The sequence below is a fragment of the Microtus oregoni genome, unplaced genomic scaffold (genome assembly GCF_018167655.1).
Source record: "Microtus oregoni isolate MIOR12 unplaced genomic scaffold, Mior012 000022F_ref0000154, whole genome shotgun sequence".
Classification (NCBI taxonomy): domain Eukaryota; kingdom Metazoa; phylum Chordata; class Mammalia; order Rodentia; family Cricetidae; genus Microtus; species Microtus oregoni.
The window spans coordinates 17289893-17313397 of NW_024543081.1; the positions used below are offsets into that span (position 1 = coordinate 17289893).

At 52.9% G+C, this 23505-nt stretch overlaps 2 protein-coding genes across 2 annotated transcripts in view; one reads left to right on the top strand and one right to left on the bottom strand.

Annotated features, from left to right (window-relative positions):
- The window catches only part of Iqank1 (IQ motif and ankyrin repeat containing 1), a 33437-nt gene extending 20042 nt beyond the window's left edge, over nt 1-13395 (bottom strand). The window contains exons 1-2 of the mRNA XM_041672496.1: nt 13311-13395; nt 9742-9828 (exon numbers count right to left, since the gene is read on the bottom strand). Of these exons, the coding sequence (XP_041528430.1) occupies nt 9742-9828; nt 13311-13395 (172 nt within the window). The remainder of the gene's footprint in view (nt 1-9741; nt 9829-13310) is intronic.
- Nucleotides 13396-15184: 1789 nt separating this feature from the next.
- Fam83h (family with sequence similarity 83 member H) lies at nt 15185-23469 on the top strand. Its single transcript, XM_041672357.1, has 5 exons — nt 15185-15296; nt 17856-18317; nt 19063-19227; nt 19298-19422; nt 19618-23469. Exons 2-5 carry the CDS (start codon nt 17871-17873, stop codon nt 22406-22408), a joined length of 3528 nt encoding a protein of 1175 aa, XP_041528291.1. The 5' UTR covers nt 15185-15296; nt 17856-17870; the 3' UTR covers nt 22409-23469.
- The last annotated feature ends 36 nt before the right edge of the window (nt 23470-23505 follow it).

Genomic DNA, 23505 nt, shown 5'->3' on the forward strand with positions numbered 1-23505 from the left:
TTTTTGACTGTAGCCTCAAGAGTGCTTCTCCAAGGAGCTCAGTGGTTAAGAGCACTGGCTGCTCTTCCAGAAGACCTGGGTTCAGTTCTCAGCATCCACACGGCAGCCCACAGATGTCTGTAACTCCAGTTCCAGAGGATCCAGAGCCCTTACACAGACATACACACAGGCAAAAAATATTCCTTTACACTGTAGGAATATACATCACTGTGATTGGTTTAAATAAAGAAGCTGACTGGCCAATAACTGGGCAGGAAGAGAATGGGCAGGAGAGCCAGACTAGGAGAATGCTGGGAGGAAGAAGGGAGGAGTCTGGAGTCAGCAGCCAGACACAGAGGGAGCAGGAGATGATCATGTGGTACTGAAAGAAGGTACCGCCACATGGCAGAGTGTTAATAAGAAATACAGGTTAATTTAAAATGTAAGAGTTAGCTAGTAACAAGCCTGAGCTATCGGCTGAGCATTAATAAGTAACATTAAGTCTCCATGCTGGTTATTTGGGAGCTGGAGGACAGGATAGAAACTTCCACCTACACACCAATGCTCATTTAAAAAAAAGCTTCTCTTAAAAACAAAAAAAGAGCCAGGCACAGTAGCACAGGCCTTTAATCCCAGGAGGCAGAGGCAGGTGGATCTCTGAGTTTAAGGTCAGCCTGGTTTACAAAGTGAGGGTCTACAGCTGGGACTACACAGAGAAACCCTGTCTCGAAAACAAAACAAAGGGCTTCTTGTCATGCTGAAAACATCTCCGTCTAGTGTATATACATCCAGCCCTCTGGACAAAGGGAAGTGTGTTCAGACTTTTAGCCCAGAAACATCTTTTTGGTTCCTCAGGTACCTATTAGCATACCAAAGTACATGCCGGCCTCTAGGCTCTCTCAGCGTCTCAGAGTCCATGCTGGCATCTTGGTTCTTCTCACTTTGCCTCCCACTCAAAACGTCTCCAGCTCCTAGGCTTCCCTCCCCCCAGTTTCTCATCTCTATATAACCGTGCCATTCCAGCAATGTGCTCTCTTCCTCCTCTCTCTTCCCCCTCTCTTGCTCTCCCTGTGTCTCTCTTCTCTAATGGCCTGGCTCACTCTGTAGGCCATGTTCAGTGTATGGCTTTCTCTCCCTGCTCTGGACACTCCCAGATGCCTGCCTCCGGCTGTACTCTCCCTAATATCTACAACAAAAACCTTTCCCTCAAATATACCTCAGTACGGTCATGGCCTCAGTTTTTTACACTTTCAGCCCTTTTGGAATGGTAATGCATGTTTTATGCCATTGCATGTCGGAAGTATGTAATTTGCTTTTTTTTTTTTTAAAGACAGGGTTTTTCTATGTAGTCCTGGCTGTCCTGGAACTCACTCTGTAGACCAGGCTGGCCTCAAACTCACAAAAGATCCATCTGCCTCTGCCTCCCAAGTGCTAGGATTAAAGGTATGCACGACCATCACCTGACATTTCTTTTTTCATTTTTTGAGACAGGGTTTCTCTGTGTAACACCTCTGCTGTCCTGGAACTCATTCTTTAGACCAGGCTGACCCTGAACTCACAGAGATCCTCCTGACTCTGCCTCCCAAGGGCTATTTTTAATTATTTATTTATATTCTATGTATGAGTGCTTTGCATATATACCTGCATGCCAGAAGAGTGTGTTGGATCCTATTATAGATGGTTGTGAACTACCATGTGGTTGCTGGGAATTGAACTCAAGACCTCTGGAAGAGTAGTCAGTGCTCTTAAATACTGAGCCATCTCGCCAGCCCATAATTGCCTTTTATATTTTACAGGTGTTACAATTAAGAGATTGCCTTGAATCTCAGAAGAGACTTTGGACTTCTTTTGATGTTGTTGTTGTTGTCTTTCTGTGTAGTCCTGACTGTTCTGGAGCTCACTATGTAGACCAGGGTGGCTGCGAACTCACAGGAATCTGCCTGCCTCTGCCTCTCAAGTGTTGGGATGAAGGCTTGTACCTGGCTCTGATTTTGGACTTTTAAACTAAGAGATTATGAAAGATTATGGGGACTTTTGAAGTCAGGCTAAATGCATTTTGCATTCTGGCATGGCCATGAGCCAGTGGGGGTCAAGTATATATTTGATTGAGAAATTCTCCCCAGACACTCACGTATCTGGGTACTTAGTTCCCAGCTGCTGGTGCTGTTTGGGGGAGGTTTCTCCTATAAGTTCCCTTGTGTATGTGGCATTTTATCACAGCCACAGAGAAGTAAATCACCCCTTCAAAGCTTCTCCTTTTTCAAATTGTCTCTATTTATTTACTTATTTTGTTTGTTTGTGACAGAGTCTCATCATGTAGCCTAGGCTCAAACTCTGATCCTCCTGCCTCAGCCTTCCAAGTACTGGCAGTACAGGCATGTGCTACCATATCCAGAAAATTGCAGAAAATCTTGGAAAAAAATGTGTGTTTAAGTGGATTTATATAATTTAAACTTATGTTGTTAAAGGGTCAAATGTACTTTAACTGTAACTGGAGGGCTGGGGTATAGTTCACTGGGTGGGAATAGGTAGCCACTGCGGGGAAAGGGTATCAAACTCTCCAAGTTTTCCAGTCAAAAGACAGAATTCAGGAGCAGCCCTGGCTGCTCTTCCAGAGAACTCAGGTTCAATTCCTAGCACCTAGATGCAGGCAAAACACGCAAACACATAAGAAATAAAAGAGGCTGAGCGAAACATGGCAGTATATGTATCTCCCAAACTCAGGTGACCAAGGCAGGAAGGTCACAAGTTTGAGGCCAATATGAGCTACACAATACAACCCTTCCTGGGGAAAACTTTTCAAAGGGAGATTATCAGGATAGATAAAAGCACATGGTTCACATCGGATACAACAGCAAGCAAAAGGGACTTTTTTCTCTGGCTATCTGAGGGCGAACAAACAAACTCTCTCTCACACAAGCTTTTCCAAATCAGCCTCTTTATTCTTCTTCTGCCTCTATTCTAATTTTTCTGCCATCTTTCTAGTTTCTCCTAGTTTCTTATTTTTTTAAATATGATTTTTAAAATTTAATTTATTTTTATTTTATGTGCATTGGTATTTTTCGTGCACATATGTCTGTGTGAGGGTGTCAGGTTCCCTGGAACTGGAGTCGTGAGCCACCATATGGGTGTGGAAAATCAAACTCAGGACCTCTGGAAGAGCAGCCAGTGCTCTTACCTGCTGAGCCGTCTCTCCAGCCCTTCTTCCGGCTTCTCCTCCTCTAGCCTAAAAACTCTTATCTTACAGGAACCTTGAAGCAATAAAAAAATTACAAGAGTTACTTCTCATTGGCCAAAAGCACATTCCTAGGGTAAGCGATAGGGAACTGAGCCATTGCCATGGCAACACAAGGGTTTAAAGGTTACAGGAGTAAAACCATGATCAGACTTGGGGGGGGGGGGATGAGCACAGCGCCCAGTGGCAAACTCTGAGACACGGGTCTATCAGACTGGGGGGGGGATGAGCACAGCGCCCAGTGACAAACTCTGAGACACGGGTCTATCAGACTGGGGGGGGGGGGATGAGCACAGCGCCCAGTGACAAACTCTGAGACACGGGTCTACTGTTAGCAGACTGGCAAGTGAAGAACTGGCATGCTTCTCTTAGGGTGCTTTGTGTAACAACCTAGGTTGGACATCTGCGACTCCGACCTTGTGCACAGCTGTAAGGTTTTAAACTTATGATTCATTTACAAAGAGCCTTTAGCCCAGTTTGAACTTGCTCTGAGGTAAAAGTGAGCTAATTGTGTGCAGTAGTCTTAGAAAGGGAACAAGGTAAGCTTTTAAGTGTCTACAGTCCTCATGGGACAAATAGATTTAGTTATGAAGCATGTCCTAATATATATTCTATATATCAAAATTATAAAGCCAAATGAAAAGTCATATTCCTGGGGCTGGAGAGATGGCTCAGAAGTTAAGAGCACTGGCTGTTCTTCCAGAGGTCCTGAGTTCAATTCCCAACACCCACATGGTGGCTCACAACCATCTGTAATGAGATCTGGCGCCCTCTTCCTGGGCACAGGCATATATACAGGCACAGCACTGTACACATAATAAATAAATTAAAAGAATAAAAATGCCATCTTTCTGACCACCCACAGATGGTGCCCATAAGATTGGGATGCAATCATGATATTACATGCACACATCACATGAAAATGCATGGTAGTGGGGAGATATCATAGCTGTTATTACACAAGGGAAATTACAGAGGAAAGCAACAGTTTTCAGAGTCAGTGGTCTGCAAGCCCTGCTGACAGGGTACCCATCAGGGAATACTTCCTCTGCTGGGCTGACATCTGAATCACCAATTGCTGTAAGCTGTAATCGTGCCGTGGCCCACGATGCTTGTAATAAATGCTCCTGACAATATTTGTCAACAAAAGACTCACTTTAGATCCAAATACACAGGTAGTTGAAAGTAAACTGATGGGAAAGGTACCACAGTCTGTGCAGCTTCGCCTCAGCTGGGGCCAGTGGGGGAATGCAGCAGGGTAGACACACACGCAGAACATCTGGGGTCAGACGAACAGCTGTACTCTGATGGAGCTCCCTCTACTGCTACTGCAACCTGGGCCTCGGCGCGTTTGTTGTGTGGATTTTGTACAGCACCGCGGGGGTGGAGGGGTAAGCTAGTCTCGGACTGTAAAGACCAGGAGGACGAAGCTGTGGATGCTAGTTTTAACACACTGACCAATTGTGCCTTTGTACACATACACTCATACATAGACCAAAGGAAGAAGGCTTTGCCGTTCCCTAGCCTGACCCACAAGGGGATAGGTTTTGTCTGTTTCCCATTGGTCTGAGTTCTTGGTCCTTGTCATGGCTGTGCCCACGTCAACAGCACACATCTATTCAGAACTTCATTGCTCAGAGATTCCTCCACTCCTGTAACCAAAAGGGGGTGATGGTGGGGCTGACAGTGAGCTGGCTCGGTGGGTGAGGGCACAAACTTGCCGCCAAGTCCGAGGACCTGAGCTCAATCCCCCATTCACAAGTACCCAAAGAGTGTAATGGGAGAACCAGCTCCCCCAAGCTGTGCTCAGACCTCCACACATGCATTGTAGAAACCGTGTGCTCGCCTACGTGCACACACACACACACACACACATAAGCAGAAATATTTAATGTAAGAAAACATGAGGGCCTATGTTATTAGTAGATGAAACAAACTTTAAATAAAATAAAATAGATGTGGTGGTGGCTCAAGCCTTTAATCTCAGCCCTCAGTAGGCAGAGGCAGGCAGATCTCTGAGTTTGAGGCCAGCCTGGTCTACAGCGTGAGCTCCAAAACAGTCAAAAAAAAAATTATATGATCAGTAGTAAAGAAGCTTGCCTGAAAATCTGAGTTTGATCCCTGGAACCCAAATAATAGGAGAGTACTGACTTCTTCAGGTTGTCCTTTGATGCGCGTATGTGGGCTGTGGCATGCCTGCACCCATATACATACAAATAGGATAATAAAGTAATAAAAAAATTAAAAACCTGTTGCTGAAGACACCATGTATTGTGGTCAGAGGACACAGAGAAGTCCAGCTGGAACCAAGCTGGAAGCTCTCTCCCCACTGAACCAAGCTGGAAGCTCTCTCCCCACTGGCTTGTCCTCTTATGCTGGACGGTGCTGTGCAGGCTGCTGGGGAGGATTGTCACCAATGGTCTAACACAGCCGTGGACCTTAACTGTGACACGGCCGACTCTCCAGTGGAGGGAGCACAGCCAGCACTGTACACCTGGTTAATGCCGTGGCTGGTGAGGTCATGGACCCTCGTGGGGAAATGGGTGTGATGTGACTAATTATGTTTGCGCATAGATGAGCGCTGCTGTCAGCTTCAGTCGGAACAGTTTTTGTTGTTGTTTTGCAGTGGGCAGCAGTAACAGCAGAGACTCATAATTGGTCAAAGTGCTGAGGCTGAGCCATAAATAGGACATCTATGTCATTCTCTGCAAGGCTTGGGGAACATTCCAGAAGAGATGGAAGAAATAACATAATCAATGAAAGGAGTGGCCTTTTGTATATGTTGTCTTGCAGGCAGGACATGGATATTATACTTTTGGGGGGGGGGGTTCTCCGTGTGGCCTTGACTGTCCTGGAACTAACTCCCTCTGTAGACCAGGCTGGCCTTGAACTCAGAGATCCGCCTTTGCCTCCCAAGTGCGGGGACTAAAGGTGTGTGCCACCACCGCCCAGCAAGGATATTAAAATCTTAACTCGTAGCAGTGATTATCTACATAAGACCTGCTCAAGACTGGGTCCATCAACAGCATGCCGTGCAGTGTGGGGAGGGGACTCACAAGGCCCCACTCTGAGACCTATGGTCAGTTCACGGTTGCTGGGGAAAGGAGAGATATTTCCATTGATGTAGCCACTGATAAGGTGGATGAGGTACCAAGCTCCCATAGAAGCCTAGTGAAATGGCTTCTCTCTCTCTGTCTCTCTCTGTCTCTGTCTCTCACACACACACACAATATGAAAGTAGAAAGAGGACTGGTTGGAAGGAAGATGGGGATTAGTGAAGGTGAGAGGGGACAAGAGTTGAGGGTGGATGTAATCAAAATCCATTACATATCTATGTGAAAATGTCAGAATGTACAATTACTATACAATTAACCAATAAGTAATATATGCTGATAACAATACAAAAAGGCTTAAAAGAAGAAAAACAGAACATTACATAATCAAAAGATTTAATAATTCAAGCCAGTTCTAAGTATGCATGAATGTGATGATAAACCATCAGTGTACAGAAAAAAGCCTCAGAGTCAAGGAAGAAGCAACTCTACAACAGTAGCTGGAATTGCTGTGTCCCTAACATAAGCAGAACATTAGACAGAAGTAAGAGAAGAAATAGAGTTCTTGACATACGAAAGCCATGGGAGCCAGTGCAGCTCTGCCCAACCCCCACACGCACACGATGCCCAAGTGCACAGGGGACGTTGTCTTGGAATGTGGGGCAGGCCGCAGAATGAGTCTCTGTGACTCCTTGGCAGATATGTGCTCTGCCACAGAGCGCCACCTGTCCTCAGAGGCAGACACGAGACCGAGCATCTGCCCTGACCACAGCGGGATGAAGTAGAGGCTGATGACAGACTAGAATAAAACTGGAACATGCGCAGAATGTGGGAGTTAAGATATGTCTTTTTTTTATTTTCTTGGTTTTGACTTTGGTTTTTCAATATAAGGTTTCTCTGCATAGCCCTAACTGTCCTGAAACTCACTCTGTAGACCAGCATGGCCCCAAACTCAGAAACCTGCCTGCCTCTGCCTCCTGAGTGCTGGTATTAAAGGTGTGTAACACACTTCCAGTGCCCAACAAGCTATGACATCTTAAACAAGGGATCAGAGACAAAAATCACAAGGGAGATTAGGGAATTCTTAGCAATCAGTGGAAACACAGCACACCAAATCTACCAGGTGAGGTAAAAGCAGTGCTGAAGGGAATTAGACATTTGACATTACAGCATTAAACAAGACAGACCTCAAACCAGCATCCCACCTTTACGATTTACAGAACAAGAAAAAGAAAACTAAATTAAACTCAAAAGACAGCAGAGGGGAGGAAAATACAGATTAGACAGAAACAAAATGGAAAAAACAAAAATCGATGAGACCAAAAGTTGGTATTTTGAAAGTATCAATAAGCTGTGTGTGGTGGTCGTGCCTTTAACCCTGGTACTTGGGAAGCAGAGGCAAGCAGATTAGAGAGTTCAAGGCCAGCCTGAGTTCCAGGTTAACCAGTGCTATGTAGTGAGATCCTGTCTCAAAAAAAAATCAACCAACAAAATTAATAAACCATAACTATACAGACAAAGAGAAGTAGAAAAATACAAACAGTAAGGTCAGAAATGAAAGTGGGTGTGCCTGGAGAGACGGCTGGGCAGCAAGAGCACTTGCTGTTTGCAGAAGACCCAGGTTTGGTTCCCGGCACCTACATTAGGCCTCTCTCAGCTGCCTGTAATTCTAGCTCCAGGGGACCCATCACACATATGCATACATGTCCATAACAAAGATCCATACACATAACTAAAAATAAAAACTAAAACCTTTTTAATAGGAAAAATAAATCATACTACTGATTCTGCAAAAATAAAAATTACTGTAAAGGAATAGATGTAAGTCAGGATAGACTCATGGGTAGTAAAGAGACTGAATTCTCTTTCCCAGCAGGGTCAAAGAGGTTCAGTAGGTTTGGTTCTAAGCACCCATGTGAAATTCATAGCTTCCTGTACCTCCAGCCTCAGGCCTCTGTGGGCACCACTTACACACACATCACCCTACATACACATAATTTTAGATAAAAAAAATAAATTCTTAAAAGGTTTGGGGCCACAGTTAAGAGCTATTCCCGCTCTTCCAGAGAAACCAGAGCTCCGTTCTTAGCACCCTCATCAGGTGCCTTAAAACCACTGTCCTTTCAGCTCCAGAGGATCGAATGCCTTCTGGCCTCAGCAGCCGCCGGCATGCACACGGTGCGCAAAAATGTAGGCGGGCATACATGTAAATATATTAGATAAATAAATCTGAAGAAGAAACTATGAGGCCAGAGTTCCCTGATGCTAAAGCCAGGCAAAGAAACCACAAGAAAATCCGGATCAGCGCCTCTTAGGAACACGGATACAGAATCCCTGGTCAAACAAAATGTACTTTTGAGAAAGCCCCACATGCATTCCCGAACCCCAGCAGTAATGCTCCTGACCTGTGCAACAACTAGAGGCAATGCGGGTGGTACTGCAGTGTGAGAAACAGCACAGGTCCTTCTGGAGGACACTGATTCCTCCTGTTGGCCTCCCCGTGGTCTGAATCTCTGCTAGGGACTGCATCCCACACATTTGTCTCGCTTGTGTTTCAGGACTCAAGGCCCCGAGCTATACAGAGCCCAGGTCAAGGCATCAGGCGTAAGAAACTACACTAGAACAACCTACAGGTCTCATGTACATCCCGTGTCCAGGACAAGGCTGTCTCCTTATCCCAGCACCCGGGAATGGAATGGAGGAGGTTCACAAGTGACAGCTTTGTTCACAAGCAACACAGGTGCAACATCTCCCAGCGTTGCACACACTGGGGCTGCGCTGAGGACTAGGAGGGAGAGGCGAAGGGCAAAGGTGAGGCAGCAGCCAGATGAGGGCAGGCATCTGAGGCTCCGCGAGACCTGGAAACCAGGCAGGGAAAGTATCGAACACCGGGGTCGGCAGGAATGGGTCCAGGCATCAGCCATGGGGAGCATTGTGGATGGAGGGACACTGGGGTGAGTTTAGAGGAACTGGTTGATGTGCTGGCTTCAAGACACCCAGTGGGGAGTTAGGGGTAGCTGAAGTGGGGTTGAGATGCTGTTGGTGAGATCTTAACCTAATGTTGGGTTGGGAACCTTGGGAACACCACACAGAGCCAGGGCCAGAGCCAGTCCTGTCCATAGGCACAGGACTCTAGACTCCACAATGGGGCACGCCAAACATGGTCTATGGCTGGATCATTTTACTGCCACCAGAGGGCGACACGCTCAGGACAGGAGATTCATGCTGTCACTGGGAGGTGGAAGGAGCCACAGGCTAGCAAGGCACAGGAAGGGGACTTCTCTGAGTGCTTCTGGCTTACTGCATGGAAGATATGCACACACATGGATACACAAATGCACAGATGCCCTTGCACATTCATGCATACACATGTGTGCTTAGGTTGATACACACATTTGTGCATACTATGCATGTTTGGCAGTCCCTTTACTGCCAGCCCACCCTTTAGCAGAGGTAGGACCCCCAGGATCTCACCTGCAGGGACCTTGGGGTTCTCAGAGTAGGACTCTTTGGCTGGCTGGCCTGTCTTCCTCTGCACCTGGCGATTCTCTTTCGGCTTCCCTGGGGGAAGGTAGTAGAAGTGTTAGGATATGAGTTGTCCCTCATCCTATCAACTTCAGGTGGCATTTATGGGACACCAGCTAGGCTTGTTTCTAAGCTATTAGGGAAGGCCTCGTGAGGCCAGCACATGCCACAGCTTTAATGAGCTGCGTCTTCCAGCAGCAAATGCATCTTAGCCTGGTAATATTAAGAATCAATAGGCACACCTACCCCCGTACCTGGAACGGAAACCCCGGGCCTGGGCATGTAAAAACCCCTAAAAGGTGTGCCCTTCATTGTCCTGACTGCTGTCTCCCACCCAAACAATGCCTCTGCCATTCTCCATGCCCTTCAGCAAAGCCTCTGCCAAGTTCTGCTCCAGACAGGTGCTCTCTCTGTCTGCTCCTGAGGTTCCTGGGCAAGGGCAGGATGGACGGGAGTGTATGCTGAGCAGGGCTGGGCCAGGCAAACCAGTCTGGCCAGTGAAGCAGAGCTGGCTGGGATGAGGCCCTGGGCGTGGGTGTGAGTCAGCGGGCTGGGGCTGGGGAACCACTGGGGAGGATGCCACCTGGAGCAACGCCTCGAAACAGGAGGCCTGGGAAGGAAGGCTCAGATGAGAGTTGGTCCTGGACCCCCAGCTTCGCCCCTGGGACTAACAGGTGGGCCTTGTAAGGGTCCCTTGGGTCTTGTTTTAATTCAAAGGGGGAGCTGGACTTCTAATCATGGCAGTAGTCAGGTCCCACACCGCATCCTAGGAGACAGCTAGACTCGCTTTAGCTAGGCTTTTGAAGGCTCAGTGTCTTCACTAGCCCACAGTGTGGCCTGAGTGTTTCATGCTGGGGCTATGGCGGCCTTTCATCTCTGGCAAGTTCCCCGGGCCAGCTCAAGTGCAGCAGGGTTCATCTGGGTAGGTTTGGGGCTCTAGTGGTCAGTTGGGTCGGAATGGTCTATGGTCAGTGAGGGTCTGGGCATTCAGGGTTGGTGCTCTTGGCTCTGTGGACAGTTTGAGTTTCCCGCGACCAAGGGTGGGGTGAAGGGGGTGGGGGGCCTTGGTGACGCCCAGGCAGGACCAGGCACGTCCTTAAGCGGCAGTCTAGCTACTGAGAGCCGCCCCCAGTTTCTTAGTCTCCCTCCCAGTCTGGCCAGTGAAGTCTGTGGCCTGTGAAGTCCTGCACCCTGTGTCAGCACGTTGTTAGTCAGCCTCCTCGACTAGGGTGAGCCACTGTGCCGCCAAAGTCCCTATAAACTCCCTGGTGTGGCCCAGTGCCACAGAGTGGGGCCTGTGGGGCCTACAGGCAGAGCCAGGGCCCGGTGCTGTGCTGCGGACACCAGGCCAAGGGGCAACGCAGTCACTTGGGACAGCAGGAACAGAGAGGGCTGAGCCTGGCTGAGAGCAAGCAGCCTACTGTGGTCTCTGGGATGTCCTCTGAGCTCCCCAACAAGGCCAGTGGATGAGCCAGGTCCCTGGGGAGCAGACACCTGGTGAAAGAAGCACTGGATCCCTGGCCATGTCTGGGAAACGAGGTCGAGCTCGAAAGCCCCGAGGCAAGAGGGTGGGCAGGGCCCAGCGGGCAGCTGGGCAGCAGCGCCCTGAGGCTGAGCCCCCGCCCCCCAACACAGGGGGCCCTCAGGACCAGGTGGGGGTGGCCCTGACAGCGCACGTGACCAGCACCCAGCCGGCTCCTCAGGGAAACTCCAGGGCCACCAGGCCAGAGCAGCTACAGGCAGCCGGGAGGCCAGTTCAGGCCACAGCTGTGGAATCCGAGCTGGTGCTGGCCCCTGAGCTCATGGAGGGCTTTGGAGCCGGGGCCCACATGCCAGCCCTGGGCCCTGAACTGCTGAGACTCCACGAAGTCCAGCTATGCTTAGCCCAGGAGCAACTCCTGCTGGAGGACCGGAGGCGGCAGGTCCAGCTGCAGATGCAGCTGTGGCAGGAGGAGCAGCTGTGGCTGCAGCAGCTGCAGGAGGAGCAGTTGTGGCTGCAGCAGCTGCAGGAGGAGCAGGCCTGGGTGCACATGGAGGGGCTGCAGCTGGCTGTGGCCCTGGAGCAGCTTCGGAGTGAGGGCCTGGAGGCACTGCAAACCCAAGGCCAGGTAAGGCCTAGAGGGCTCTGGGCAGGGGCTTGGGCAGTCTGATGGTGCAGAGGACACTCCAGGATCTTAGAGATGTGTGAGGGCTGGGAGGCAGGGTGGCTGCAGAACCTCTGTGGGCTTGTAAGCCTGGAGGGGCTGATGCCCACTACGCAGACTGTTTGCCCAGACGAAGGACAACAAGCCTGACTAGACCACACAGTGCTTGGCAGGCAGAGGCCATTACGGGGGGGGGGGGGACTTGTTTGGGGATAGAGGTGTTAGGGGACCAGGGCATAAGCTACAGGAGCTGTCCAGGGCAGCATGCATAGTATCGTATGGGGTGAGGCTGACAGACAGCAACAGAAATGAGACACAGTCCCCACCCCAAGTATGCTGGACAGCTTCTTGTCTGGTCCACATGCCCTGCCCCCTGTTTACTGCAGCTTGGTGCCCAGGGCTTGAGATCACAGACGCAGCACGCAATGCTGGTACCCATTATCCTCATTCCAGGAGGAAGACTGGCCTCAGACGCAGCTGGGGCTATTTTGGGCAACTAGGATTTCACCCCAGCGTGGTGTGGAGTCACCACGTCCTGCCAGAGCCAAGGAATCTGGCACTGCCTGGTCTAAGATGTGGGGTCGCATCCAGGTCTGGGTGGGTACCCTTGCAGCAGGTACAAACTCCACGCAAGTCTGGGTGCAGAGCCCGAGACAGCCTGGAGGATGCTCACAGCTGTGGCAGAATGAATGGGAGCAAGAGTGAAGGGGTGATAAGGGCTGAAGGAGGGTAGGCACAGGGAGCAGGAGAGTATTTTCTGATGCTCTATGAAGCCAGCCCAGTTGTAACCTTCCAGCCGGGGAATGCTAGGAGAGGTGATCTGAAGGGGAAAGGGTGAGGTGGGACTGTGGGACAATGAGCAGACAAGTGCTTCTCACCAAGATTCCCGGCTTGGATTCAAGCCCTGCTCTTTTTCAATATCGGTTTTGTTGTTGTTTTCAAGAGAGAGTTTCTCTGTGTAGCCCTGGCTATCCTGGAACGCATTCTATAGACCAGGCTGGCCTCAAACTCAGAGATCCTCCTGCCTCTGCTTCCCAAGTGCTGGGATTAAAGGTGTGCACCACCACCGTCCTGCTTCAATATTGTTTTTAAACCATCTGCCCCTCCAGTCTCCCGCTGACCCCTTTCTTACCTCCAGGGGCTCTAACATTATGCCCTACTGAGCCCTGTGCCCACTCCCCACCCCAGATCTAGCGGTCCAGGCTACAGTGGATGTCTGCTCTTTAAAGCATCAAATCTATCGTGCCCAAGCCCAACTAAGAGATAGATCCCCTGAAGGTAACTTGGAGAGAAGGGTTTCTCAGAGGAGCCCTATGTACCTAGTGGTCTCAGGTCAGTGTTGGGGGAGCCCTGGAGGTCAGAGGGTGCACTCACCAGCAGCAGCTCGAAGCTTGGACCCAGGGAGGGGCGCCTGCCCCTTCCCTGGTGCAGCTTTGGGCCCCCCCTTCTTACTGCTCATTCTCCTGAGGGTGGGAAGGAAAAGTCCAGGGAGGGTATGTTCAGGACGGCAGAGGGCAAGGCAGTGGACATGCTGCCCTGGCCCCGGGTGAGCATGCACGCAGCAGGAGCATGGGCCTCCAGCACATTTCCCAGTCAGTTTCTTGGTCCACCTGCCTGCCCCTGGCTATCTGAGTATATGTCCAGCAGTTTGAGCAAGGATTCCTGGCAAGAGGATGCCTCTCTTTATGCTTGTGTGCCTGTCCTCTACAATCCTGCCTCAGCCCACTCTGCTGGAATCCACAGATCTGCATTCTGGCACTAGTTTCTAAATCGCTGGGCTACCCGCTGAACAGCCTGGGCTAGGCAGGCATGGCTTCAACTGCCCCCAACTTGGGTATGCTGAACCCAAACCCCTCTCCACCCTCACACCCCATCTCCTTCTTGCCTTAGAAAACTGCTATCTGGTTCTGGAAGCAATGCTCTTCCCCCTAGTATACAAGGTGTGTGACCCCATTCATTCCCCTCTGAAGAGTCTTCTTTCCACTCCAACCTGTGTAAGAGTCCTCCAGGGCTCTAGAACCCCTCCTAGGGCCCAATGAATAGGAAACCCAGGTAGCGCAATCCATACACCTATGTTCCCACCCTGCTGGTGCCACAGGAACATTTGGGAATAAAGTTAATGAAATGTTATCCTGAAAATAGGGCCAGAAAGTGACTTGAAGGCTGTCTTACAGACATTGAGAACTCGGGGCAGGAGAACTGGTGGACGGGGAGCTGGCTTGGACACACTGAGTTCAGGCCAGGGCCTAAGAGGGAAAACTGGGCAGACTAGGGACCAAGGAGGAACTAAGTGCTTAGGTGTATGGGTGATGTGTGGGGTTGATATGTACATGAGGTTTCCTGTCTACAGAGGGTTGCAGTATCCTGAGTGCAGACTCTTTAATGCACAGGTGTGAAGAAGAGACCTCTGTGCTTTCAGCTGGTGTGAGGGAAGACACGATCAGTGAGTGCCAGGACCACTGGTGGGAGGGTTCAAGGAGGAATTCTTAACGTGAGATGAGGGGTGGAGCTTGGTGTGCGGGATTCTGTGTGGCGGAGGGACTTCTGCTTGTGGGTCATCCGAGGTCCCCTTGCGTCTGAGGGGGTCCCTTGGGTACAAGGGTGAGAGCGCACAGAATCCCCTATATGGTTGGGCATATGGGTGGGAAAGCGCGTGGAGTTCCTATGCCGTCGGTCTCATGTGAGAGGACGAGCCTGCAGGGAGTGAAGTGGGGAAACCAGAGGTGTGTCTGTGTGTTGCAAGGCGGTCATCCCGCGCGTCTGCGGTCTCACCTGCCTCACCTGCCACTCGCAACGAGGAGGCCAGAAGCCCCGCCCCTCACGTCGGGCTGGCCAGTTTCCTAGCGACTAAGCCGGAACTTCCGAGTCACCTCAACTTCCGGGGCGAGGGTCAGGGGTCGGCAGTAGGGGCTTCGAACTATCAGTTCGTACTATTCGTTGAACTATGGGTTCAAGGAACCTCGGGGTCCTGAAAGAAGAAGCGCCGGCAGTACCGAGTGGCGCTGGCCAGAGTCCGGGGCGCAGTTCTGGGACGCCACCGGAGCGCTCGGGGGTCGCGGTTGGGGGTGGTGGCCGGGGGTGCCAGCGAGGCCAGACTGGGGAACTCGGGGGTCGCGGCCGGAGTCCGGGCCGCGGAGGGCGCAGGAATGCGGGCGCGTCGGGGTGGGGCCGCCCCGCCCAGGTGCTGCCCGGGCAGGCAGGAGGCAGAGCGCGGGCGGGGCGGGGGCGGGCGCGTGAATCAGGCCGAACGGGCGGGCGGGCCGCGGCGGGGAGTGGCTGCCGGACGGACCAGACCGCGAGGCCGCTGGGCGGCGGTGGGCTCCTGCTGCCCCTGTGCCGAGACCCCGCTCACCTGGGCAGGTAGGGCCCCTTCCCCGGCGCGGGCCGGGCACTGCGCCGCGCGCGGGACTGGAGGCCGGGACCTCCGCGCGCGCGGTACCTGGGTCTGATCTCGGGACCTGGGCCGGGCGGTGCAGTGAGAGCGTGCGTGGGGCTGGGTCGGGGACGGGGTGACTGCTCTCCGGGGTACTGGGTGAGGGGTGTTCTAGGGGCATGCCGGCAAGGAGGAGGCAGAAGAAACGGTGGGACACACTCGTCTTCGCGGCCTAGATGTTAACTGGGCAAGACCTGTACCTTTCCCGGAGCCTCTCCCCAAGCCGCCATGAATCAGGTGTCCAGGGCTGAATCCCTGTGTGGAGGGCAGGGAAAAATGGAGTTTGCTAACTCCTGGTCCCACATCCCTGGACTAGATGAGTTGATAAAGACACCTGGCCTGGGTAGCGGCTAACTTCCTGGGGTACAGTAATACCCTTGGGGCCTTTCAGTGCCTAACCCGCAAGCTGTAACTCAGCAACTTCCCGTCTTTGAGCCCCATCCCACCAATTCCCATCTCTCAGTTTCATGTCTCCTACCGCCCACCCTTTACTTGGCCATGGTCACCATCTTTGTGTAGTAGCCCAAGGTGCTCCCCATGGGACCCTCCCCCCACTTCCAGACGCCGAAACACTACCTCCTGTCAGGTAGGAGGGGAAGGGACATTTTCTTGTGCTGTTACTGGTGAAGGGCCTGGAGAGTGGCTTCAGGTCAGAGGTCAGATTCCTGCTGAGTCATTGATTTGGGTGGGATAGGCTCTTACCTAAGTAAGGCCCCACTTGGATAGGCAAATGTCTTCGAGCAGGCTGTTGGGGTTCATTGCTGATAGGAGTGGTCACTGCCAGTCCATAGTCAAGGGGGGGAATGTGGGTCAGTGAGAGAACATAAGGGCATTTGAGGTCGTGGGTGGCCAGGTCCCACAGTGGCCACTCAGGACTAGGGTCCCTTCCCAACCATTTGTCTTTGATGGTTCCTGGCCAGAAGTCCACAGGCCGGACAGTTTCAGATCTCAGTTTTCCTTATATCAGGAAGTACCCCGAGGGAGCACGCTCCAGGTAGTGTGAGCCTGCTGAAGACTGGGTGCAGTAAGGGGGCTGCCCAAGCACACATGCCAGCATTCTTACCCCAGGTGGTCTGCCTTGATCTCCCCAGAAGAGTGTGCCACACCTTACACTGCAGACAGGAAAGAAAACCAACTGCCTACAGTCAGGGCAGTGCCCCAAAGGGAATTTAGAGCATTCTTCTTAGGGCAAGTAGACATTGGAGTGTCCCCGCCCCCAAGCTCAGTCATATTTGGGTTTGTTAATGTGTTGCCCCCAGGGATGGCAGGCACTATAGCTCCCTGGGTCACACACAGCAGAGTCCTGACCCCCAATGTTATCAAAATAACAGCAGTTAGTTCCCCATCCTGCCAGTATCACTGGTCCACTCCTCTTCCTGGGCAGAATTACTTTTCCTAGTCCAGACTAACATCCAGGAACCTGTGTGCTAGGCAGGGCAAGAGTCCCAAGCCGTTCCAAACCCGAGGAGCAATGGGGAATGGGGTGAGCCTGCCCTAAGGCAACTTCCAGGGCCAGAGGTGCAGGATTCTGGGTGTTAGGTTGTTTTTTCTAATGCCTTCCTCAAGCACAAGCTTCTGTGTCCGTCCCCCTCTCCCGCCCCCAGCCACCGAAGAACAAGAACTGTGGTACTGGAGCACCCGTGGTAATGGGGCCCTGACAACTTGGCAAGCCGTGTGGTAAAGGCCCTACCTCCGTTCTTAGCGTATCGGGGAGAGGGTGTGATTCAGAGTCTTGGGAATGCCTTTATTGCCGTCAGCACGGGTGGGTCTGGGAGGATTTAGAGTAGAGACCCTACAAGGGAGGGGCTGAGATGGGACAGTAGCGAAGGCTGATGCTTTTCGAGAGATGGAAAGTTTAGGAGTTGGGGCAGGGAGATGAGTGCAGGGGCTGTGGGAATATACAGGTGTGGGCCCAGGGAAGAGGTGTGGGTGGGGTTTAAGGCCATCAACCCCGGATGAGTCAGTCTCCACTGTGCTCACCTTGGGCCAGGTACAGTGTCTTGCCACCCCTCCCAGGTGTGTACAGTGAAGGTAACAGGCCAGAACACTGCCCAGGATCTTCAGGCAGTAGAGGCAGGGGCCAACAAGACTAGTCGCTGGGGGGGGGGGGGGATGGGATAATCTCACTACTGGACTGCATTTGTGTCTTAACCAACAACTTATTTTAAGATCCACAAAGTAAATGGGCCACAAATATATTGACCCTGAAGGAGGGGTAGGTGGGACCTCTTACCTGCCTAGAAGGGGGCAAACACTGACAATCCTTGAGACCCTGCTGAGAACAAGGTCTCAGCCCCAGGAAGAGGATTTAGGGCCAATGGCCCACAGCACTGTTTCTGAGACTATCTTGGTTGAGCCCTCAAAGACCTCCCAGGCATAAGCCAAACCCATGATCTAGCAGCTCTGGCAACTGTGTGTGTCCACTCGTGAGGGTAAGGTAAGTGGGTCCTACTGCCACTAGTTAACGCATTTTCCTGCCCCTCCAGGCCCCTGGCCCTAACATGGCCCGTCGCTCTCAGAGCAGCTCACAGGGGGACAACCCATTGGCACCTGGGTACCTGCCACCTCACTACAAAGAGTACTACCGACTGGCCGTGGATGCACTGACTGAGGGTGGGAGAGAAGCCTACAACCGCTTCTTGGCGTCTGAGGGGGCACCTGACTTCCTGTGCCCTGAGGAAGTGGAATATGTGAGCCGCCACCTGCAGCCCCCACAATATGTGGCCCGAGAAGCCCCTGAAGGCAGCCCTCCTGATGTGGACATGGATGGTTCCTCAGGCACCTACTGGCCAGTGAACTCAGACCAGGCTGTGCCTGAGCTGGACCTGGGCTGGCCCCTGACCTTTGGCTTCCAAGGCACAGAGGTCACCACACTGGTTCAGCCACCACCACCTGACAGCCCCAGCATCAAAGATGAAGCTCGGAGGATGATCCGCTCTGCCCAGCAGGTGCATTATGGGCTCGATGGATAGTGAGGGGCAGCCTGAGCTGGATCTTGAAACATGAATAGGAGGGAGTGGGAGAATAAAAGCTTTACTGGTGCTGGGGATGCCAGGGCTGGCCAGCCAGACCTCAGCAGGAGGGTCACTGCAGTTTGTCCATTGTCACCTGGGACTTGGTTAATGGCCTCTCTATATATGCTTGTCCAGATTCATGACCAGTACCCAGAAACTTGGGGCCGTTGGCATATTGGTCTCTTTAGACCTGGCCCAGATCAGAGTAACCCACCCCCAAAGCAGTTGGCAAACAGAAACAACAAAAAGCCAGGGAGGTTGAGGCCATCCTGGACTATGTAGTAACAGTCCAGCCTGTATTAAAAAAAAAAAAAAAAAAAAAAAAAACACTGCCACAAAACCTGGGAAGATTAGGTAAGGTAGCACACCTAGCTTCTGTCCCTGCTCCAGGTTGTGACAACCCCCCCCCCCCCCATCCCTCATTAAGTCTGCCAGGACAACTTGGGATCTGAATACACTGGGTCAGGATTGCAGCCCCCCACCCCACCCTATGAAGTACCTTAAAAGTATAGGCTGTGACCCTCTACAGGGGTCCTTTTTACTGCCCTCCCAGTTGTGGCCACTCTCCTGGGGTGGGCTAATGGTTATTTTACAGTGCTTGTGGGTGAAAGTATGGCTGGGGATAGGTAGAGGGGCAGGACCCTTCCCTGCGGCTGACCTGATATCCACCTCCTCCCAGGTGGTTGCCGTGGTGATGGACATGTTCACTGACGTGGATCTGCTCAGTGAAGTCCTAGAGGCCGCTGCAAGGCGAGTCCCAGTCTACATCCTGCTGGATGAAATGAACGCTCAGCACTTCCTAGACATGGCCGACAAGTGTCGCGTCAACCTGCACCACGTGGATGTGAGTGACCAAGCCAGGGGAGTGGAGGGAAAAATACCTTTGAGGAAGACCTGACTCCCCTTTCTTCCAGTTCCTGCGTGTGCGCACAGTGGCAGGGCCTACCTATTACTGCCGCACTGGGAAGTCGTTCAAGGGCCATCTGAAGGAGAAGTTCTTGCTGGTGGACTGTGCTGTAGTGATGAGCGGCAGTTATAGGTATGCCCAGTGGGTTTCCCTCAGTCCTGGCCCTCTCCCACAGAGTCCTCCTCCGTGGTCGCAGTTCTTTCCCATAAAGCCCTCCTTGCCACAGCCCTTCTGCCCCGCTCCTTACAAACCCCAATTCCCTGATTATCCAACTGATGCCTTTGTGGCCCTACTTCTTCTCCCTGACTTCTGCTCTCCTGCCCACAGCTTCATGTGGTCCTTTGAGAAAATCCACCGCAGCCTGGCTCATGTGTTCCAGGGAGAGCTGGTCTCCAGCTTCGATGAAGAGTTCCGCATCCTCTTCGCGCAGTCAGAGCCACTGGTGCCCTCAGCTGGGATGCTAGCCCGCATGGATGCCTATGCACTTGCTCCATACTCTGGGGCTGGGCCTCTGGTGGGCGTCCCCGGGGTTGGACAACCAACACCTTTTTCGTTCCCTAAACGGGCGCACCTCCTATTCCCACCGCCGCGGGAAGAAGGCCTGGGCTTCCCCTCTTTCCTAGACCCTGACCGCCACTTCCTGTCGGCCTTCCGCCGTGAGGAACTGCAGCGTATGCCTGGGGGTGCATTGGAGCCCCACGCAGGGCACCGGTCACTGGCGCGTCCCACTGAGGCTGGACCTATCGGAGAGCTAGCAGGACACCGGGGCTTCTTCCAGGCCCGGCACTTGGAGATGGATGCCTTCAAGCGGCACAGCTACACAGCAGCTGATGGAGCTGGAGCCATGGAGAACTTTGCGGCTGCACGGCAGGTGTCACGACAGACATTCCTCAGCCATGGTGATGACTTCCGTTTCCAGACCAGCCACTTCCAACGTGACCAACTCTACCAGCAGCATTACCAGTGGGATCCACAGTTTGCACCCACGCGCCCGCAGGGCCTCTTTGAGAAGATTCGTGCAGGCCGACCTGGCTTTGCGGACCCTGATGACTTTGCACTAGGTGCTGGGCCCCGCTTCCCAGAACTCGGTGCTGATGTGCACCAACGGCTAGAATATGTTCCATCCAGCGCTTCTCGAGAGGTACGCCACGGTTCGGATCCTGCCTTTGGAACCGGACCTCGTGGTATGGAACCTAATGGGGCCCCACGTCCCAACCTGGGTCAGCGCTTTCCATGCCAAGTATCCACGAGGCAAGGTCTGGACACAACTCCGGAGGTGGAGCCTGAGCGCAGGGGTGGAACCGAGGGACGGGCCGGGCTACGTCAATGGCGCGTTGCTTCCTACCTGAGCGGCTGCCATGGTGATGGTGGGGAGGAGGGTCTTCCTATGGAGGCTGAGGCCTATGAAGATGAAGTGCTGGTTCCTGGAGGCCGAGACCTGCTCCCCTCCGCCTTCCGCACTCCTGCACCGTTCCCAGCCAAGGGACCAAAGCCAGGCTCAGGAAGCGGTGGTGGCGATAGCTCCGAAAGAGAGGGCCCAGAGGAAACAAGTCTGGTTAAGCAGGACTCCTTCCGCTCACGCTTGAATCCACTCATCCAACGCAGCTCAAGGTTGCGCTCATCCCTCATCTTTGCCTCACAGGCCGAGGGTACTGGTGGGACCACAGCAACCACCACAGAAAAGGTCCAGCTGCTGCATAAAGAGCAGACAGTCAGTGAAACTGTGGGTCCCAGTGGAGAGGCTGTTCGTTCCAGCGCCTCGGCGAAAGTGGCGGAGCTACTGGAGAAATACAAGGGTCCTGCCCGGGACCCTGGTGGTGCAGGTGGTACCATCACTGCCTCCAGCCACAGCAAGGCTGTAGTGGCCCAGTCCTGGCGGGAGGAGGTGGTAGCACCAGGAGGAGCGGGAACTGAGCGCCGCAGCCTTGAGAGTTGCTTGCTTGATTTGCGGGACTCCTTCGCACAGCAATTACATCAGGAGGCAGAGCGACACCCAGGAGCAGCTTCACTGACCGCTGCGCAGCTGCTCGACACACTGGGCAGCACAGAACGCCTGCCTTCACGCTTGCTCTCCGCCCAGGCTCGCTCCTTGTCTCCACAAGGGCGAGATAGCCCTCCACTTGAAGGGCCCGGAACGCACCAGCTGCCTTATTCTGAGCCAAAAGGGAGCCCCACTCCTGCTCACCCCGAGCGCAAGGGGAGCCCTACACCTGGATTCCCCACTCGGAGGGGCAGCCCGACCACAGGATTGATTGAGCAGAAGGGGAGTCCCACTTCTCCCTACCCAGACCGGAGGGGCAGCCCGGTGCCCCTACCTGAGCGCAGGACCAGTCCAGTGCCCCCAGTGCCTGAACGCAGGGGCAGTCCGGTGCCTCCTGTCCCTGAGCGTAGAGGCAGTCTCACCTTCGCTGGGGAGACTTCGAAGACAGGGCCCACGGAAGAGGTGGCTGGTGGTCCCATGGAAGTCCTGCGAAAGGGCTCCCTCCGCCTTAGGCAGTTTCTGAGCCCCAAAGGCGAACGGCGAGGGGAGGATGAGGGCAGCTTCCCAGTTCCACAGGAAAATGGGCAGCCTGAGAGTCCCCGGCGGCCCTCGCTGGGTCGGGGTGACAGCACAGAGGCTGCCGCAGAAGAGAGAAGCTCAAAGGTACGCTTAGCTTCAGCTACTGCCAATGCCTTATACAGCAGCAACTTGAGAGATGACACGAAGGCCATTCTGGAGCAAATCAGTGCCCATGGCCAGAAGCACCGCGGAGTCCCTGCTCCAGGCCCAGCTCACAGCAGTCCTGAGCTAGGTCGCCCAACAACTGCAGGAGACTTGACTCCAGACATGTCCGACAAGGACAAGTGTTCAGCCATCTTCCGCTCAGACAGCATAGGGACACAAGGCCGGCTCAGCCGCACCCTGCCGGCCAGCGCAGAGGAGCGTGACAAGCTCTTGCGCCGCATGGAGAGCATGCGCAAAGAAAAACGTGTCTACAGTCGCTTCGAGGTCTTCTGCAAAAAGGAGGAAGCTGGCAATACTGGGGCAGGAGACAACCTGGCAGATGAGGACACCAGAGACAGTAAAATGGGCAAGTTTGTTCCCAAGATTCTGGGTACATTCAAAAGCAAAAAATGAGTCTTCTGGTCTCGGAGGCCAGGACTCTGCATCACTGCCATACCACGCTCGTAGCACCCGCCTGGTCCCGATGGACTGGTGGCTGCCAGACTGGTGTCAAAGCCGTCTGGGATCTGGCTGACAACCGCCTGAACTGAGCTGCACTTGAATTCACCTGATAGCCACACTGCCTCTCACTCTTGGCTTCTCCACGCTAGGAGCTCAGCCCCTCTGCTCAGTGCTTCTTCCTCGTCACCTCCCTTACCTCAGGCCTCCACCATCTCCTGGACTCAGGTCCACTTTGGGGCTTAATTCACCTCAGGGATCCGTATCTCTGCCTTATTCGCCAGTTTGTCATGGACTCCTCACTTTATGCCTCTGTTGCCTCTTGGGGCCTTTTATCTCAGGGCTTTTTCTCAGGGTGTCCATCTCACAGCCTCCCTCTGGAGACAGCCTCCTCCCGTCCCTCCTCACCTCCATCTCTCTCTCTCTCTCTGGAACTCCCTGCTTCCACTCTGTCTCCTCACTGCCTCCTAGCACTTTCTTGGCTCTGTCCTCCTGCTGTGGAGAAGACATGGATCTGGACAGGGCGGGCCACTGGGAAGTAGCTGCCAAGTATCTACTGGGGCCGCCTTAAGTCACATTTGCCTTCTCCAGCCAGTCTCTGGGTAGCACTTGAAGAGAAGCCAGAAGTGGGGAGCACTGGACTTTGCAGTACAATAAAGCAGTCTGGACAGACTTTCTGTGACCCTGGCTTCAATAAGTTCCTAAGCCAAAGTCTGGAAAGAGGCTGTATGTAGTGTTTGGGTCTCAGCAAAAGGGAGAAGATTGAATACGGACCAACCTGAGCCCCAGCAACCACTAAGGGACAGCAGACCCTGCCCCCACCACCACTCCACCTTGATCCATTTCTATTTGTCACCAACAAAAAGAATCTGTCCAAGGTCCCTGGTTACATTTATCTTTTCTTACCTCCAAAGATTTTGATTTGGCACAGCATCAAATGCATAGAGTGTCGCCCCCCCCCCCACACTCCGCTAGGCAATGAGAAATATATTTCTGCTGTCTTCTTTCCAAATAGTTTATACCTGTGTTGTGTGTGTGAACACTCATGTGAA

Bases quoted from the DNA above. Each gene is read 5' to 3' on its own strand.
- Fam83h (XM_041672357.1), top strand. From the start codon at position 17,871: ATGGCCCGTCGCTCTCAGAGCAGCTCACAGGGGGACAACCCATTGGCA. The intron at 19,228-19,297 runs GTGAGTGACCAA...CCTTTCTTCCAG, and splicing joins TCAACCTGCACCACGTGGAT to TTCCTGCGTGTGCGCACAGT. The intron at 19,423-19,617 runs GTATGCCCAGTG...TCCTGCCCACAG, and splicing joins GTGATGAGCGGCAGTTATAG to CTTCATGTGGTCCTTTGAGA.